The 20467-nt window shown below is 49.4% G+C and overlaps 1 protein-coding gene across 1 annotated transcript in view; it reads right to left on the bottom strand.

The window, feature by feature from the left end:
• LOC142576139 (uncharacterized) overlaps positions 1-20467 on the bottom strand; it is a 199177-nt gene that overhangs the window by 7925 nt on the left and 170785 nt on the right. Inside the window, exon 6 of the mRNA XM_075686101.1 lies at positions 8908-10048. Coding sequence (XP_075542216.1) covers positions 9219-10048 — 830 coding nt within the window. The 3' untranslated portion in view covers positions 8908-9218. The remainder of the gene's footprint in view (positions 1-8907; positions 10049-20467) is intronic.

The raw sequence follows: 20467 nt of genomic DNA, 5'->3' as shown, positions 1-20467 counted from the left end.
CGACTGGGTGAATCTTCTAACTCCCTCAGCGCGGAGCTTTCTTCCCTTTTCCCCGTTTTTTTCGTCGATACGTAGTCGCGTGGCACCAAGTGCCTCTTCACACGCGAAGTGGCCATTCGCGCTGAGCGCTTGCGCCTCCTTTTTTCTCCGTCGTTACTCTTCTTACCCCAGAAAAATGTGCTGCGGCATTTGTGTCTGTGTGTACATATATAGTATATACGGACAGTATAGTGGAGAACGCGGAAGGAGAGATACAGAAACTTTTTGTGAGCTTTGCTAATAAAGCACCGCTTTTCCCTTTTCTTCCTTCCCCATATCTCCCTCGCTCGCAGTTTCGTTACGGTATATTCCCTTGTTTCCGCACTCGCCGCGCCTCGCAAGAAATGAAAAAGAAGATTGCTTCATCACACCCACCTCCCCGTCATGAGGTGTACCTCCATTTCACCTCCAATCATCGTGCCCCCCCAAAAGCGCCTCTGTAGTCGCGCGACGGCCGCCTCACCATTGGACGAAGTAGCTTGCAGTTCTGCGTCGCCTCCACCTTCTCATCACTGCAGCACGCAATGAAATGTTCCAGACTGGTCCTTACATTTCCCCATTTCTTTCTTACTATGCATTTATCCTCCCTTTCCTCCGGCGTTGCTCTACGTAATTCCACACCTTGCAGTCACCTTCTTTTCAAGTCTAACAACCTCCTCTCTTTATTGATCAGCCTCCATATTCGTTATTTAGTTTTATTTTCTCGTGTTCCTCAGTTACTTCTATCGAGAACAGCGGACCAAACGCAGTTCCGCTCCACCAGCTCGCTTTTCCCGCTGCGTGACCCATCAACGCTGCAATGCTTCCCCACCTCACAACGAGCCCCTCCTCCCTCACTATTTGCAACGTAAACGCGCTATTCCTCGCCGCTTTCTCGAGTGCCATTTCATCCAGCACTCCCTCCCTTTTTCTTTCTCCTTGCATCTCATGAACGCAATCCCTTTCACCGTAGCACACAAATTCCGCGTTCCCAACCTCGCGAAAAATTTTCGCTCGTTCCGCAGTCCCGCCCTCGTCTTTTCGTCCCGACGCATGCAAGGCTGCTCACAACCGTTGTTCTTGCTGCTGCTCTTCTCAACTCGCGTGCCAAGAGGGTTTGCGTTTTCTCGCCGCGCCGTTCAAATCCTCCCCGCCCCCTTCACCACTCCCTCCCCCAATGCCACGCGAGCTCGACAAAACAGCCAAGACGAGAAAAACCGCGATCATCTATCTGGAGCAAAACCTCGAAGCGTATATGCTATGTACATACACGCCTCTCGCTTTTGCTTCTAACGCCATTCCTTCTCTCTCCCGTCTGTGGTCTTCCCTCTCTCCCATCCCTCTCCATCCCGCTCTTCCCTTTGTTCGCCTCCATCTTCTCTTTCACCTCGACAAAACTGAGGAAACATTTTCCCGCTCCTCTCTTTAACCGCCTTCCCGCAAAAAAAAAAGAAAAAAGGAATAATGCGGCGCGGTCTTCTTTCAGCACCGTGTTATACACTGCAGCGTGCCGTAGGGCTATACGCCGTCGTTCACGCGAATAAAACGCCGTCGCCGCCTCGTTGAGCTTAGAAACGCTGCGCAGGGCGCTCGCGTATATGTATAATCGCCCCCTACCCCTCTCTCCCCCCCCACCCCGCCCGCGTGGTTCGAAATTATCCCCTCGCTCCCGAAAGCGATCCCCGAGAGTTCCCGAACAAATCTCGCCGCGAGACTCCGCGAACCGCGCCCCGCACAAAGGAACTATTGTAGAGTACATCGCGCAAGACGCAAGCAGCCAGAAATAAAATATAATGAAAGCAACCGAAGCGAATTCGCGGTGGCATCGTCATACCGGGGAGTGGCTGGATGAAAAGCCTGCTGCTGCTGCTGCTGCTGCTCTGTTAAACCCTGCACCACATTATGTCTTCCCTATACGCTTCCATTTATTTCCTCTTTCCATTCCACTGCAGATTTGGAACGGGAGAAACGGGTTGCGTGTGAGAAACAAATGGGAGATCCGCCCGCGGTCTGTACATATATACGGTACGCGTCACACAAACCCCATCTGGCGCTGCCGCACGCACGCGTCATTTGCACTAGGCGGCGCACATGGCCGGTTGGTCTTCACGACGCGGAAATGCCTTTTAATGAGATTCGTCCGTTTTTCACTCACTCTCGCCCTCTATCGCGTTATGCGCGAGAGCGCGCGCTTATAAATGCGCCCGTGCGCGCGTCATTTGCAATTGGACTCGGGGCGCGCGCTCAGATAACCGAAACTCCGCGTCGGATTCCTTTTTCTTTTCTCCGCGTTTCGGCGCGTTTGTGACGTCGCCGACGGTATGTACTGCGGTAGAATCAGCGCACGGGGGAATTCGAGCGCGAAATGCGACGCCGGAACTAATATATACGCTCCAGAACTTCCCTGCGAATATCGTTCGCGCGGGAAATTAATGAAACAAGATGCCTGCTGCTTTGAGCGCTATGTCGAATTCTGTCTGTCACAAAAAGTGTCTCCACAAACTTTCGACTCGCGAAGACATTCTCGCTTGTTATGTGAAGAGGACCGCGGCGCAAATGTGACTTCGCGAGGGCACGATCGACACGGGCGGTTCTTGCGCGAATTAGTAGTGGTCACGACGTAAAGAGTTCAGAGGAAACTCGATCGAAAGCGTAATCCCTTAGGGTTACGCTTTGACGATAACCCCAATGACGATAATCCCAATGACGATAATTCTGTCTTCCACAGTGTGCAGAGGAATTATTTTTATTTTATCTCCTTCTCTGTTTTTCCTTTTTCCCCTCCGCAAGAGTAAGGGTAGCCAACCGGGCACGTTCTTGGTTAACTTCCCTACCTTTCCCTCTTCGTTTCTCTCTCCCTCTCTCTCCACAGTATGCACGCTTGCGGTTCTCGGAAAAATACGAATTTTTCCTGAAAACTGACATCCAGAGATTAATGAAAAAAACCTGACGCATTCAACGACTGCGCAAGCGACATTTGAATCAATCTAGAACGAACAGCTGTTAGAATAAAGTTTGCTAGATGAAACTCTGATACAATGAATACGCGAAACATCATTTATTGAGCTCCACGATCGAGCGATTACACGTATAGTTTGGAATCAACACTGTATTTCCCATCTCCTCTTAATCCCCTCTGCACCTCCGCGTACATCCTGCGTCTGAATAAACAAAGTCACTGCGAGCCCGACCGCACAGCGCGCGTTCGCTTGGCGTCTGGCATCGTCCTGTCGCCTCAACACTGCTGAAAAACTCCTGAAAGAGAAGACGACTTGAGCACACACGTTCCAGAGCTTTCTAGCGCCAGGAGCTGACCGGGGTTACGCTGCAGGAAGCAGCCAGTCAGTCTACTCGGCAACATCCTCACATTTAGTGACTTCGTTTTATTTTACAAAAGCGGTGCCCACCGCTACGTTGCCGTCACTATCGCCACTACGGCCCGATCATGCATGCTGCAGTCGGTGGTGCGCAAACTGACGCCGTGTCGTGAAACGTCGGATACACGTAACGCATTCAGGCCCCTTCCTGATGGCGCATTCGGTTGAACGTCGGCTGATGAAGTTTTAGTTGCAAGCATATATGTAAACCCGCTTACAACTGCTATGATTAACATTTCCGTTTGCACAGGATTACACATATCCACAACTGATAAACGTGCTGCCAGCTGTTAGACATACGGAATCACTCTTGGTGTGCAGAAGCCAACTTTAGCGAATGGCTCTTATTGAGAGTCTTGAAGATACACACAAGCACAAAAACACTGCAGGCCCGTTGGTACGTTACAGGCTTCAATACATCACGGGGCAAGCCAGTGGAAGAGCTAAACATTTATTTATTTATTTATTTATTTATTTATTTATTTATTTATTTATTTATTTATTTATTTCAAGTACCTGCAGCACCCGCGAAGGCATGTCAACGGTAAATATTCAGCAGATATCCGCCTGGGTGGGTACAACTTAATTAAACAGAAAGAAAACTCCAACCAAGATTTATTTTGAGAACCCGACGTCTTGGAGCCCGACCAGCTCATTCTTCAGGGGCACCGTGAGGCGTAGCAGTGATTATATATGTTTTTGGCGCTTTGACAGGTGCGCAGACACTTTTCGTAGAGATTGATCGTAAACGGCGGGTAGTGTTCTTGACGAACGGATTGATGGTACCCGGCTTCTTCTGGATGCGCCAGGATGCCGAAAGGAGCCGCCGTCGGTGGTTTTCTTCTATCTCCAAGACTACAGCGCCTTTGGGTTTTCTCCGGTGATAAAAAAAAATTAACGCGGAAACTCCTCTGGGACTTGTTTAAGTATGCGCAAGCATTGTGCCACTTGCTCATCTCCACGCAGCTCAGTGCCATTATTTATTTATGAAACTTGACCTCACCAGCATAAACGACAGCGCTGCGGCGACACAAACTGGTGCGTAAGGCGGCGCAAGGAATATTGATGACGCAAGCAAAGTACCGCAGGTGCGCTGATAACGTTCGGATCATTGTAAGTCGTTATCGCTTTTTGGCACCTTGTCCATCTGCGTCGAACCATTATGAAGCGTGACGAAACGTACTCAGGCGGTGGCTTCGTATGGCGCCGCCGCGCGGGCCGCACCTTGAAAGCGATCTGCGCTGTCGACAAAGAGCGCCGACTACTGATAGCTTCGCGCGCTGTGTTCTCGCTGCTTACTTAGCGTTGAAGAGAGACGCGCGGGCCCGTATCTTGAAAGCGGTCTGCGAAAGTGGCGGTGAGGCGTGTGCTGAGAACTCCGTGAGCGCTGTGTTCTCGCCACCGCTTCGTTGACGTTGAAGCGAGGGGCACCATGAAGATGAATTCACTCGCTGCGGCGGGTGCTGTCTCGAAAGCGGTCGTCTTACGGGACGGACGGACGGACGGTTTTATCGTTGGGTAATGCTAACGCATTTAAATATGTGGCAGTGTTCTGCCACAGCACTGCGTTCTCTGGTTGGGTGGCGAAAGTCTTTCATATGTTTACAGATTCTTTCCGGGAGGTTTCTATAGTCTCGCGACTATACGACGCTTAGCACTCGCCGCTGCTAATTTTGTACGCAGTGCTCTGCGCCTTTGCGACAGGAACGCAGTCTTATTGACGAAGGAGGCTGCCGACCGTATATATAGAGAGAGCGACGTCAACCCCTGCTGCTCGCAGCACACGGGTTAATGTTTCTCTGACGCCTGGAACATATGGCATCGAGACACGGCGTCGTTGCCTGGGCACTGCGGCAGCCGCCATCTTCCTTTCATTCTCGTTCCGTCGGCGGAAGGCAAGGTGTACACATGCCTTTGTGTAAGCGTTCATCACAAGGTCACGGATTACTGCGCTCTTTTCCTCCTCCCGAAAGTTCGGATGGAAGCAAATTCTTTCGACTCTCTTGACCAGGCTTCGAACTACAGAAAACGTTTGGCAGGTGGGGGGATTAGAATTAAACGGAAGATATCGTCCTGTATGTGTTGGTTTCTTGAAATACGGAAAATGAAAGGTTCGGTAGCTCTCTCTTCTCAAGGACATCTGAGAAAGGGAGAGAACAAGAATTTCAGCCTTCCCCTGTAAACTGTATGGCCGGCTCTATGGACTTCAAGGACGCGAGCGAATTGTCCACCTCGGATGACTTCACCATGCAAAAACAATCGTCCACGTGGTGCAAAAAAAAAGAAACATTTTTTTGCGACCGTTGGAGGACACCGAAAAGCGCCCGCTTTTCGATGTCCTCCATGGCGAGTGCGGCGACTGTGACCGAGATTGCGGCACCCACTGCAGATCCACTAGTGTGTTTGTAGAACTGGTTGTTGAAAGAGAAAAGTAAGTGCTCGAAAGGCAAAATTCCAATAACCGACAGATGTGATTAATAGAAAGAGGAGCGCGGTCTTTCAGTGTGGGATCATGTTCGAGCGCACGAGAGAGAGAGAAACGAGAAAGGAAAGGCAGGCAGGTTAACCAAGGACGTGCCCAGTTGCCTACCCTACACTTGGGGAGGAGAAAAACTGAAGAACAAATAAGGAGAGAAAAGAAAAATAATAGTCATTCCTAGTCAGTCACAGAGTAATCTCCACTGTCACAAGCGTTCATACAGTCCAGTGTCCTCCAAGAGGCGCAGAAGGGCTTTTGTGGCCTTTTACATTCAAGAATGCATAGGCCATGGTCCAAAGATCTTTTCTTCTGAGAGCGCACAACGTGTCACAGAAATAGCAAGGGGCACAGGAACACTATAGTAAACAGCGAAACCACATCAAAGTACCCCAAGCAGTCGTTTTCGTCAGGACCCACATTGGACGCCATTTCCACAAAGTGTAATGAGTGCCAAGAGAGATTGTTAGGCAAAGGTTGTGAAAAAGTGGGGTAAAGCTCAGCGTGGTAACTGTCTGTCAATAGAGGACACCTCAACCGCGCTGCACATGGGGGATGAGGATTGGAAAGAGGAAAGAGAGGAGGAGAGGAGCAGCAGCAGCCGAAACGACGCAGGCGTGAACACAGGTGTGGTTAGAGGCGATCAGCGAAGCCGACGGCTTGGGCGAAGGCCACGAGCTCGCGGAAAAGCACCCAGTGAGCTGCAGCCCGAAGGGTGGAGGAGGGTTTCCAGCGTTGTGCAAGGAAGATTTTGTGTCTTGAGTGGCGAATGTCGGTTTCCGTTGTTTCCCGGTGAGAGTAGACATTATTTTATGAAGATAGTTTGACAGGGATCGTAGGGGGGAGCACGTAAAATCTAATATGGGCCGTAGAGGAATTCCTGTTTTATGAATCTTTGGGAGGCCATAGGAGCCTAGGTGCGGAGCTGTTTCTGCATATCGACCTCAAGTAAAAGGTTTTGAATTCTAGATGTTGCTTGAAAATGTCAGAGAGAATTTTGCTTATCTGGGTTTGGGTTTACGACGTTGGATCCTTCTTGATTTTGGTGTATGCTTCTCCGTTAAGAAGATCCTCTGCTTTCTTCTCGTAGTCAGGTAGATTCACGATGACGGTGCTGTTGCCTTTGTCGGCTGAGAGGCCAACAATGCGTTTGTCCTTCTTCAAGTCTGGTAGAGCCTTCACCTCGTCGTATGGTAGGTTTTTACAGTGGAGCTGTTAGAACCTCGCTGAGTTTCTCTTGACGTGCGCAGCTTCGCCGAGCTAGGGGAGGGAGAGCTGATAGAGAGGAAAACAGAGTATAAAAATAGCATCGCGCATAGCAACTCGGCGACGGTGGGCGGAGCCTAGCGGGGAAGGAGAAGCGCGCACGCGAGCGAGGAACGCTGCCAGGATGCGTGCCCTCTCCTGTGGCGCGCGAGGGAGTGGGGTCAGGCGAGGGAGGAGTGTTCTGCGGCGGCTGCTAGAGTGCCTCAAGGTCTACCTCGCCCACCTCGCCCGCCACTCAGTACAGAGTGGAGACAACTGCGGCGTCTACTACGGCGTTGGCCACGCGAATCGCGGACGCCGTAATAGACGCCTTTGGCGGACGCCGTAGGGACGTGTTGCCGGCACTCGTGTGTCTTTTATGCAGTTTGGCACTACTTTACTAGCCTTCCCCCCGCTGCACTGGTCTCTAGTATTTGCGACAGCAGAACCACGCATAATGTTTGTTTTCACGGGTGGGCATCTTGCACACAATTCCGATTTGTTTTTAGCCTTGGCTCTTGAAGGACGCCAATTTTCAGACGCTGTATACCATCCTCGACTGCTGCAATAATATTGGGGAAAGGCGGGGTAATTGAAACGTTGAACCCATGTCCCTTGGGCGGTACGGATACTTTCAGAGTTGAAGGATGCTGGGATGATAGGTTCGTCACAAAGGTGCTTCGAGGATTTACCGGTGACTTTTGGTGGCGACCCAGGCTGCTAAGTTTCTTTTCTTGCGATGCCTTATTGTGCTTGCGAGCTTGTGTAGAGGCGGCTTTCCTTGCGAAGTCTTCCAAGGATGGAATAATTCCGGAAACAGGATGTTCCATCTGGCGCAGGGTGAAGGAAAGGTCCTGTTCTTTCTTCCTGATCATCGTGTTTCACTTATGTACGCGTGCATTAGGCAAGGGTTGCTCAGTTTTGGAGATGATCTGGAGGCCTTCCTAAGATAAAACTGGACGCTTCAGACGCAGGCTGTGGGGGATGACACAGTTCTCCGCGTAGGTTCGGTTGAACTCCAGGTGACACTAGAACGCAGCTATCATCACCATCATAATCATCATCATCATAATCATCATTTACATTTATTTATTTATTTTTCCCTTAAAGACCCCGATGGGTCATTACATAAGGGGGGTGGGCAGCACTGAACATTACCTTCTTCTTTCGAAGATCGCGAAGAAGGACCTGACCGGGTTCCGAAACGCCGGGATACTAAAATAAGTGTAGGTTAGAGCTTTCGTTCTCTTCAAACTTATACCTGTATTTTTAATTTACGCAGGAAGCTTGTGAAACGAGCATAGAGAGAACACGATACATTACGTCTTGTTCAAGCTGTGGACTGCATTATAAGTGCGAACCAACTGACTCAGCCAAAAACCACGGTAAACATAAATACTCCGAGTCCAGGCACGCTGTCCGAAATTCAGTGTTGTAGTAAACAGCATAGCACATGGCGTCCAGCACGTTGTTTTAGCCTCTTAAAGACTGTACGAGAAAATTGTCGGATATTCGAGCTCCACTCGGAACCCACACTTCTTAAGCTTCTATTGCGATAGCAAATATATGGACACCCCAGACGCATTTCTGCCGTCGCCGTGATGTTCCGTAGAAAGCCCAAGGGCGATAGCACCGTCGTCGCGCACCACACGCTTTGCAATTTGCTATCGCAATCAATGCTTCGCCTTTCAGGCGAAACCGACTTTTTTGGAATGGATTGCACGACATACAGAAAAAAAAAAGGCATACAGAGAGGACAAGAAAATGAAGCATCGTAAAGTGTTCACATACCTTTCAACGACTTGGCTGGCCTGTTCGTTTTATCCAAGGCCGCGCTACTCCGCGACTGACTGGCTTGTTCTCGCGACGATGGCACACACAGATTGCACTTAGTTCTTTCTTGTTTTCCTCTTTTCCGCCCTTCACCACAGGACACAAGCTGAACCGGGCGTCACACCGCAGTCCACGAAGGCCTATATTTCGTTCACCACAGTCGACCACGCGCGCAGCACACCACCCCTGTACACATATAATACGAGAGGGAGAGGAAGAAGGAGAGAAAGAGAAAGCACTGCACTACGCCTGCGCGTTCTACATATATGCTACTTGTCGCTCAGCCTGGAGAGCGAGAGCATGGCCAACTGTTCCTGGCGCCTCTCGAGTCCGTTCACCATGTTCTCCATGTTCTTGAGTTCGCTCGACACCATCGACGACGAGGCGAGCGAGTTGTCCGAGCTGTTGCCGCCCGTCTCGGACGACGGCGAACTGAGGCACTTGTCCAGCACGGCACCGACAACCCCCGCAGTGGGCCCGTACAAAGTCCTGGCGGCCGCTGTTGCGGTGGGCTCCTGGAGCACCGAGTCTGGGTACGTCGGCGTAGGCGCCACGATGTGCTGCTGCGGCACCGAGGAAGAAGAGGAGGACGACGAGGGCGAAGCCGTGGACGCCACGGGCACGGCATACGGGGCGAACCGGCCCTGCTGGGGGCCGGCTTGCTGCTTCAGGAATCTGGACCCCGCGGACTCGCCCGGCATGAGACCGCCGCTGCCGGCGTGCGGATGCTGCTGCTGCGGCTGTCCCATGGGGTTCTGGCCGTTGAAGAAGTGTTGGCTGGCGGCCATGAGAAGAGGCAAGCTGGCAGGATGCGGGCCGCCGACCAGGGATGACGCCGATGGTCCGCCTCGCGGCAGGAACATGGCGGACGGATGGAGACCCATGGAAGGGTGGTAGAAAGACGCCGCGGGGTAGAAGTAGGGAAACAGGGCGGCGGCCTGGGGATGCGCTGCGGCGGCCAGGCTGAGGCCCTGGAGGCTGTGCAGGGACATTTCGGCGGCAGCTGCTGCCGCTACGGCGAGGTTGTTGGGGCTCGGCGAGCATCGTCGGTCGCCGTTGGCAGCGTCGTCGTGCCTGCCGCCGCTTCGCTCGTGGGCCGCTGCGGCAAAGAAGGGCGCGCAGTTGTCAAAGAGCCGAAATCGCGCTACACTTGCTAAAGTGCCTTCGCGGTAATGGCTTATTGAGTGACGCGCCTGAGGCAAAAAAGAAAATTAGAAAACAAGGAGTTACTGAAGACAGCCTTGTCTCACACAGCTGTTCTGATTGTAGGGTCAAGTATAGATGCGTAAAGGCACCAGATAATACAAAGTCATGGCAGTTGGTTGAACCAGTTCTTTGTTGTTTATGAATGTTTATTCATTTCGATAAGAATTCCGGGCACACGTGGTACGGAAGACGAACGGAAGACGAGGCCCGTGAAGATGTCTGCCCAAACTTCACTCAAAATATCATCGTAGTCAGCACACCTAAGCCCCAACATGCTGCGAAGTACGTCAGAATCAAGTCTTTCAAGATCATGGAAGCGGAATACGAGGTAAATGCATACGAAGCGGCACCACATTCCACATGCAAAGGCGTCATCCGAAGAGTGGACATCAGAGACTCCCAAGCTATGATAACAAGAAATATTGTGCATGACTTCAACCCGCTTGCGCTGGCTGCTAAGCGCATGAAGACGTCGGGATCGGTCATTGTACTTTTCGATGGACTCAAAGTGCCGAATTTTGGCAGGTATGGATCCACACTAGTGAGATGCTACATTTACAGGAAGCAATTCGACGTCTGCTTCACATGCGGTAGGGTCGGGCACCGCTCTGATGTGTGTCCAACACCTGACTTTGTTAAGTGCAGGGGAAGTGGAACTCGCAACCCAGGAGACGAACATGTGTGTGTACCTAGGTGTAAATTTTGTGAAGGCGATCACCCTACCGGCGACAAGTCTTGTATGCAAAGATTTCAAGTCCCTTACGTCGTACGACTCCGTCGAAGAGAGCGCAACAGGACTCGGTCGTCAACAAGAGCGCAGTCGGAGGCGCAACAGCTGGCGCCCAACCATCGCCCCGAGGACAGGGAGCACTCACGCTCCAGGAGTCGCACCAGATCCAGGCATCGCTCACTATCCAGCGAGAGAAGGCGCTCCAAGACAAGGGAAGCGCAGGTGCGCTTCGTGCAAAGAGACTCAATACCAGGCGAGAAGGCGACGCCAGGAACCACCTGGGCTGACAAAGTTAAAGATATGGCAAGGGTTGCTGGGGGCGCCTCGGCGGCTGTGGGTGATGACTATGATGCCAGAATAAAGCAATTAATTAAAGAAGTAACTCCTTTAAGAAAAGCCAATGAAGAATTGACCAAGCAGGTAGTAGAGCTTCGTAAAAAAGAGGAGTCAAGCCCTGCTAGAGTAGAGATAGATAGGCCTGTGAGCAAAAGCAACGATCCAAGGGAATCCAGCTCCCCTGCCCCTAAGAAGAGAGCGGTGAGTCCCGAAGGTGATTCAGTCTTCTCAGCGCTCAGTGAAATAAAAGAGGCAATTAAAGCGATAAGAGAGACAGTGGAAACGACCAACTTTAAAGTGGACAAATTGTGGAAATGGAGGCTAATGGCGGAGAAAAGACTTAGGAAAATGGAAGCGCGAGGGGATGACGACGATGAGTATCTGCCATCGGAGGCGGATAGTATAAAGTCCATTCCTGGATTGTCGGGGGCCATCACAAAGAGGAAAATAGCAGGTAATAGAAAGGCAGCCTCATCTAATAACTATGGACAGTAATCATGGATTTAACGTGTGGCAATGCAATTGTCGTGGGTTCCAACACAAAAAAGTAGCACTGCAACAGGTGATCAGGTCATCTGAGGCCAGGCCAAAGGTATTTACGCTGCAGGAAACCTTAGCGGAGGAAATTATGCTCACTGGGTACAAAGTTATATGTAGAGACAAAAAAATGGGGAGGGGGTTGGCGACCCTCATTGACAAAAAGTAGCCATACATTGAGCATGGTATTCACCTTAGACATTCCAGGTTTGAATTTATTCTAGTTGTGATTATACTTAAAAGGAACAGAGGTAAGATGCAAAGCATTTTCTGCTTGAATATTTACAACAGTCCTAACGACATGAGACAGAGGTTTAGAGCACTCTTCAACAAGGTGCTTTCGGTTGCCAAAAACTCTCCGCTCATTATTGGAGGAGACTTTAATGCTCACTATCACACATGGGGATACACTTGGAACACAAAGAAGGGAGAGGAGCTATGGAGTCTTGCCGTGGATCTGGGGTTATGCTTGATTACTGATCCGGCGTATCCCACCCGTTGTGGCACGTCCACAAGCAGGGACTGCCCGCCAGATCTTACTTTTGTAAACAATTCAAGAGGAGCCAATTGAGAAAATTCAAACTTGGATCTCGGAAGCGATCATTACATCATACACATAACCATACGCATACCGAGACAGGAAACTAGAATCTTCAAATTCACTGATTGGGATCAGTTCAGAAAAATCAGGGCGAACAGAAGGAAAGTGGGGCCTCTAGGTGCCGAGCAGGAGCCCCTTCAGACATGGGTCATCCAGCTCAGAGAGGACGTCAAGGAGGCCACTAAAGAAATCAGGACAGAGGAAAATATTGAAGCTATGGACAGCAGGCTGGCGCATCTGATTGAGGCCAAACAGGCTATATTACAGAGATGGAAAACGCAGAGACTTAACAGAAGGCTAAAGAAAAAAATAGCGCAATTAAACAGAGAAATTGATGATCATTCGAAGACCCTCGTGAAGCAACAGTGGGATGAGATCTGTAATTCGGCTGATGGTAGACTCAAACATGGAGGTAGCTGGAAGCTCCTCACGCACTTGCTCAACGAGAATGAAACAAGGACAAGCAAGAGAACAGCTATAGCTAAGTTGGTTCATCAAGAAAGCCAAGATAAAACAGAGAGGGATATCATGGATAGTCTCGCAGCCAAATAGCTCTCACTTAAACAACCAAAGGAAGGAGACGAGAGCCCCGAGTATACGGGAGGCATATGTGAAGAACTTGACCGGGACTTCACTGAGAGTGAAGTGAGGGCGGCTCTTCACAGTCTTAATGGTAGATCGGCGGCTGGACCTGACGGAATAACTAACAAGAAATAAAGAAATCTATATGATGAATCAATCTTTTATCTAACTGAACACTTCAATGAATGTTGGAGAAAAGGGGTATACTCAGAAGAATGGAGGGTGGCCAATACTATCCTCATACCAAAGCCAGGCAAACAACTCACTCTAGACAACCTCCGTCCTATTTCCTTAACGTCATGTCTAGGCAAAGCTATGGAACATGTCATCCTAAATCGACTCACGAAATACGTTGAGCAGAACGAGATCCTCCCATACAACTTGATCGGCTTTCGTCCAGGGCTGTCAACTCAGGATGCTATGCTGCTGATCAAACACCAACTTATACAGGCCAGCCCAGCGCATACGAAAGCTCTTTTGGGATTGGATGTGGAAAAAGCTTTTGATCGTATAAAGCATAAGGCAATACTTGACGTTCTCTCGGAGATGGGTCTAGGTAAGAGACTTTTTAACATGATTAAGGACTTTCTCAGAAATACACCTGCACAACTCATGCTGGGTGAGCTTAAATTAGAAGCTAAGAATTTGGGAAATAGGGGCACTCCACAAGGGGCTGTGCTCTTACCCATGCTATTCAATTTAGCAATGTCCAAGGTTGCAAGAAATCTGGAGAAAATTGAGGGTATACATTATGTGATATATGCCGACGACATAACCATATGCAGTGCCAAGGGCAATGTAGGACAGACAGAGACCAGATTACAGGAAAGTTTATACGTTGTAGAGAACACACTGAAAGACATGGGGTTGAAATGCTCGGCAGCCAAATCAGAACTCTTAGTCCTTAAACATCGCAGAAAAGGTCGTAAACCAAGAGGTTACATTCCGGAAGATGAGCCAGGAGTGTGCTTATACACTCATGAAGGATCCGCAATCAGGCTAGTTGAAAAAATCAATGTTCTTGGGTATCACATAGACGGAAACGATGCTAACTATAGAACAATACAACATATCTCGAATAAAACAGATGAAGTCATTAGGTTACTAAGGAGAATTACCAATAGACACAGAAGCTTAGGAGAAGACAGCGCTTTGAGGCTAATACAGGCCTTTGCTCTCTGTCACTTCACTTATGTGGCTGGATTATTTAAATGGAAGCAGGCAGAACTTAACAAACTTTATGTGATGCTCAGGAAGCTTGTTAAAGTAGCCCTAGGGATACCCAGTAACGCTGCAACCGACAAACTTTTGAGTCTAGGGGTGCACAACCCAATGGAAGAAATTGCGGAGGCCCAACAGCTAGCGCAACAAGAAAGATTGACAAAGTCACGAGCTGGCAGGAACATATTACAGGCAATAGGTGCAGAACTGAATACATCAAGGAGCCCAATAGAGGCTGAAGAAGAATTAAGGACTGAAGTTACAAACAAGATCAGAACCAACCCTCTCCCCAGAAACATGCGTCCAGAATATAATGTCGAAAGGAGAAAGGCAAGAGCTAAAGCACTCTTGCAGGAAATAGAGCAGCAGAACCAACTGGCAGCTATAGTTGATGCTGCCAGGGTGAAAGGTAAAGAGGCATGTACGGCCATTGTATCAAATTATCAAGGGAAGGTGCAAGACGCTCTCACTATTTTTACCAAGGACCCCATAGTGGCGGAACAAGCGGCAATTGCTCTAGCCATCAGGAGTAATAAGTGGACCTGTATTTACAGTGATTCGAAATCCGCTGTAAAGTGTTTCGATAAAGGCTACGTAGCTGGAGTTGCAGCTAAACTTTTTGAAAACATTGGGATTATGACAGCTGAAATCCGATGGTTTCCTGCGCATATGGGGAAAGTGGACGAGACTCGGGTAAACCTCAATGGGGTTGCTCATGACTTGGCACGAGGACTTGCTAACCCTGACAGTCAAGCCAGGGAATCTAGAGATCATTTAATAACACACAATGGCGTTACCAAACATTACTATTTAGAACGCAGACAATTCCCATTGCCACATTCAAAACTGAACAGGGCTCAGGCAGTCTCTGCGCTTATTGCAAACGGTTACATATCCCACACCGTACACTATTAATAAAATATATCCAGAGAGGGAGATTAAGATGGACTGCAACAATTGTAGTGGCATCATTGGAATCAGACATATGCTGGCGGGGTGTCCCGCAACTCCCCCCAACCTCGTTGAAGAATGGACACAGTGGGAGAAAAGGATTCAAAGCCCATTGTTTCAGGACCAACTAATGGCCGTCCAGAGGGACCATAATGTCGCTGAATGGCTTGGCCTGACAGTGCCAACGTGGGAGCGGCCCGCCTTGGCTTGAGAAGTCGAGCCTGCGGACCTCATTACAATAAAAGTTTTCACACACACACACACACACACACACACACACACACACACACACACGCACACACACACATACACGGTACCGAAGACAACTTACAGCCCACGTTGTGTTGCTGCCCATCACATGAAGCGCAGAGGCTTCCCTTCGGACGATGACCTAGCACGTCTGCGATGTAAAACGCCGCATCATCACCCTCCCTATGTGTCCGAGCGAACGCTTAACAGTTCAGTGTGTGGTGCTGCGCAAACATTTCTTTTCTTCCTTCTGTTCATATTTCATTCCTCTTTCCCAGTGCAAGGTATATCCAATATCGTTCTAATCTGTTAATCTCCCTATCTCTAGCTTATATATATATATATAGTCATATCATAAGAAGCTAACAAACACTGACACCAAGGACAACATACGGGAAATTACTAGTGCTTAATAAATGAAATAATGAAAAGCTTAATTAATGGAAATTAAAGTTAATGAAAAAACAACTTGCCGCAGGTGGGAACCGAACCTACAACCTTCGCATTTTGCGTGTGATGCTCTACCAATTGAGCTACCGTGGCGCTGTTTCCCCATCCACTTTCTTGGGTATTTATGTGTCCTAGTAGAACCCTGGGAGTGTTAGCCAGCGCCACCACTATATTATATATATATATATATATATATATATATATATATATATATATATATATATATATATATATATATATATATATATATATATATATATATATATGTGTGTGTGTGTGTGTGTGTGTGTGTGTGTGTGTGTGTGTGTGTGTGTGTGTGTGTGTGTGTGTGTGTGTGTGTGTGTGTGTGATTAATAAGGATCGGGCGCCTCAGTTCCCGTTCTTCTCGTTAACAATATATGCACATATACATCAGCGCAAAAGAGAAAGGAAAGACACTTCCTCGCGTAACCTATATCAGCTTTACTGACCGAGAAATGATTATACGACTCCGTAGCTATGTAGCCAGTTGCGCTGACGCGAATCAGCCCGAATCCCGGTATCAGAGAGGAGCTTATCTTCGCGTTCGCGCCGCGTTTCGACGCGCACGGGCTGGCCCGCAACGTGTGCGCATGCGCGGGTGCGCAGACGCGAGCTTAGTTGCGCGCGTCGGCAGGCGTACGTGCGTTCTAAGTTCATATATAGCGGTTCAGCTCGAGGAAGCGTCTCTCAAGAAGTGCGTCTGCCATCGCGCGGTCTTCATTAGCCGCACGCATAAGTCAAGCATAGAGGACGGCGAAGCGACTTCTGAAGCCATCAATGTAGATATTTGGGCTTGTTGGTGTAACATATTGAAGTTTTTCTTGTAGCGCAAAAAACACGGGGTCTCAGAAGAGCAAGAACACACGCAGACAGGCGCTAGCTTCGAACAAACCTGTGCGTGTTTGTTTGTTTGTTTTTTCCTCTTCAGCGTCCTCGTGTTTTTAGCGCTACAAGAAAAGCTTCTCAAGCCAGAGGAGACTCATCGATCACGCGCTCATGCCTGCCACAGAGACACACGCTTACGCGGCGTTTTGCTGAAGTAAACAACACGGATAGCGCGTGACTCTCAACTCGCCTTTGGCGATTTCCAGGCGAGATATATTAGGCTGCAGTCACTGTATGGGCTACTTATAGGGAAGGGAGCCTACGCAGTAACTCTATAGTACAGTACACCGCACCCCGCGACACTACGGAGAAGACAGACAGGAGAAGGACGGGAGCACCGCTTCGCTGCTGAGAACGGCCCTGCTCGAACACCGCCTCGCCTGTGAAAAAGCCAGCCGCGAGTTCCTCCAGCAACGCGCCGTATACCTTCTTTCAGAAACTGGAAAATACACCCTTGGACAGAAGAGGAAGCAAGCAAGCAAAAAAGAAAGGAAGGAAAGGAAGAATGAAGGGAAGTACGAATGAACGAAAGAAAGAAGACCGAGAAAACGAACTCTGGGGAGGCCGACGATGGCGGTATCGATAGCGCGCGTGCAGGCGTCAGAAACCCGAACCTTCTCTGCCACCGCGGGCCACCACTTGGAGGTGACGGGACAGCGACCGACCGCTCGTCACCCTGACCCCTGCCTTTCCTCACTTCGTTGAGTAAGAGCCGACACGCCAGCTTCTGACTCGCCCCCGCTTCTAGAGACCGTTTTCACCGTGCATGCGCAGTGGTAAAAAAAGAATAATAATAAAATCGGTGACGGTTTATTAGCTCCGGCTAAGCATGAACTGTCGTGCGCAGACACCATTAACCCTACAGCTAACGCTAACCCTATAGCATTGTCGCTGTTCGGGAGTTTCGTTAACCCGCGCATTTCTGGCGGCCTCCGCATCAGCGTCGAGACGGCGTTCCGAGCGCAGCGGCGCCGACAGCATCAGGCATGCCTACTACTACAGATAACAACTCTGCAACCACCATCGCTTTCCTCCGAACTTCACCGCAAGAAACACTGCCTTTTCCAACCACTACAGTAAATGATTTTACGCTCCCAGTGTTCGCCTATTGTTAGCGCACTAATATATATATACAGACCGAGGCGAAATCCAGATTGGTTGGCTAGTAGAGATTTCACGTTGAGACTTGATTTTGTCAACCTGGTTAGAATGCGCCGCGACGAGGACCGAGACAGGAGAACGCAAGAACACCCGGCAGGCGCTGACCACGCGTAGCGCTTGAGAACGTATCTTCGCCACTGGCCTACAAGTATAGCGCGTATGATCGAACCCGCAGGAAGAGTTTTATCCTTTATTACAGGGACGCATTTGGACTTCCGGCTGTATAGGGTAAGATACTGACATTATATATTCGTGAAATGAAGTAATTAATAGTCATTCACCCCGGCACGAAGTTACAAAGGAAACACGCACGGCAGAGAGAAAGTGCTTCACGGTTGAAGGAAAATTCGTCCTCTTCCGGGGTGCGAACCCGCGACAAATTCATTTGCGGGGCGGTCGCTCTACCGTCAGAGCTAGCCAGGAAGCGAGCAGATCGCGGAGTGAGGCCTAATTAATGCTCCAACTAACTTGTAGATTATTTGCTTCGACTGGTCGATTAAGTGTTCGTTCTGTGTGCGTTCGTGTGTGTGGGGAAGGGGGGGGGGGAGGGGGCGAGGCGTGCTAAGGGGGCTGTTATAGACAAAGCAAGCTTCGATTTAGGAAACAAAACGAATACGAATAAGCGAAGCGAACCTCTCCTACGCGCAACACACACACACGTGAGCTGTGTGGGGAAGGCGTCCGCGCGTTTGACTGAGACACGTTTCCTCGCACGCCTGCCGTATCACCTTCAAGACTAGTAGTTTCTCGGGAGCGCTCGTCCTCGCGACTTCAGCGACTCGCCTCTTCTCTCTGCTGCCTCGTCGCACGTTATCTTAACCGAGTTCTTCACCACCGTCCAGCTGCTCCTCCCTCTCCAGCAGCCGCGGTGAGAAGTGGCACACATCGTCTGGTTCTCGGTCTTCTGGGAATGCGTCCCACTCCGAGGGACAAAGATAACGAGAACGCAGCGGCAACAACAACAAAAAAAAGCAAGCAAGCAAATAAAGATAAACGGAGGAGAGCACTTCGACGAGTGTGAAACAGAGAACTCCCAGAAAACGGGCAAACGAGAAGAAGCGAGATGCTGCTTCTGCTAGCTGGTTACTCTTTGCAAGTTGATGGATCGCGCACGTTCTTTTTCTTCCTTAATTTCTTTCTTTCTTTCTTTGTTTTTTAACGAAGTGTAGTAGCCCGTGCTGTGTACACAAGCGCGCGTGTTTAAGATAAGCGTTCGTTCAGAGAAGCCAGTTTCCTCTGCACCAGTGGGTTGCGCGCACGCCTCTGTCTCTCTTTCTGGGTTCTCTTTTGTTTCATCTGTAAGGAAGCTATGAATCATAACGTTATTTGCAATATAGACTGGCTTTCGTCTCAAGCTAATTGCTTCAGCTTTTCACTGGACTCGCGAGCGGTGCAAAGCTTTCAAACAGCGCACGGCGACGAAAGATTGTGCGCAGCACAGAGGCATGCGTCCGCTTCTGGACATTCATTATACGCGTGCAGGTCTTCTGTGCCGAGCGCAAATGAAAAAAAAAAAAAGAAAGGAAGGGGAGGGGTGGAGCGGAAGAAGGTGAAAGAGTAAACAGCAACAAAGACAAATGTTTTCTTCACGGTGTGAGACATATGTGGCTCGCGTGCGATGCGCGATGTACAGAGTATATTTCTCACTATACTCTGACTGCAGCAAACGTAATATGAACGCCGTGGCCTATAGCCACGAAGCCAAGGAGCTATATGGTGAATTTCCCTTTCGGTTTCCTTGAGGGAATGGTTTAGTGGATGCTCCCACGACTACAGGTCAGTGACCGCAGCAGCACGACGATGACGGCATGTCGATGAATAAGTGACGACGACAGACTGACGACGACTCAGTGACGACGGTGAAACCATGTCGATAGAACTCGAAGCTCGCGAATATGCGCAAAATTGCCACGTGACTGGCCGCTCGAATACATGCGCTTAGCATGTATTCGCGGGCTTATTTCACGCTTGGAAAAACACTTTCATGTAGCACGTATTGAGCAACAGAAAACTGCATCGAGAGTTTTTCGTGCTGCTCTACAATTTTCTCATTGACACTCTTCATATTATATAGAATATTTGAGAAGTTGATTAATTAAGACTAATTAGGTGATCAGGCGGAATGCAAAAAATAATAATTTGAGTATCTACAAGCGACGGCAAGCAACATTACCTCGGTCGATCTACGTGGCATTTGCATATCTTTAAAGTTTGGCTAAAATTACGTGGGACACCCTGCATACCCGGGACGGCAATAGTGCAAGACAACAGCTAGTAGCCAACAACCGACACATAGCCAGTGAACCCTAACCAGTGCCCCATTTGTTGTGTAGTCGACGAGACAACAGCAGAGCGCACCCGAAAAGTGGGGGCAAGAAGAAGTAGAAGAAGAAGAAGAAGAAGAAGAAGAAGAAGAAGAAGAAGAAGAAGAAGAAGAAGCAGATAAATAAATAAACAAATAAAAATAAAAACTTTCGGTTTAAAAGACAGTCGGTTATAAGGAACAGTACACGGTATACGCATTCGCGTATATATGCCCGTGCCGCCCTGTCCACCTCATTACCAAGACAAACTGCCCCGTTCCACTG

Source organism: Dermacentor variabilis, chromosome 3 (genome assembly GCF_050947875.1).
Source record: "Dermacentor variabilis isolate Ectoservices chromosome 3, ASM5094787v1, whole genome shotgun sequence".
Lineage (NCBI taxonomy): Eukaryota > Metazoa > Arthropoda > Arachnida > Ixodida > Ixodidae > Dermacentor > Dermacentor variabilis.
Note: the sequence above shows the minus strand (reverse complement) of the source record. Positions and strands in the feature narration are given on the sequence as shown.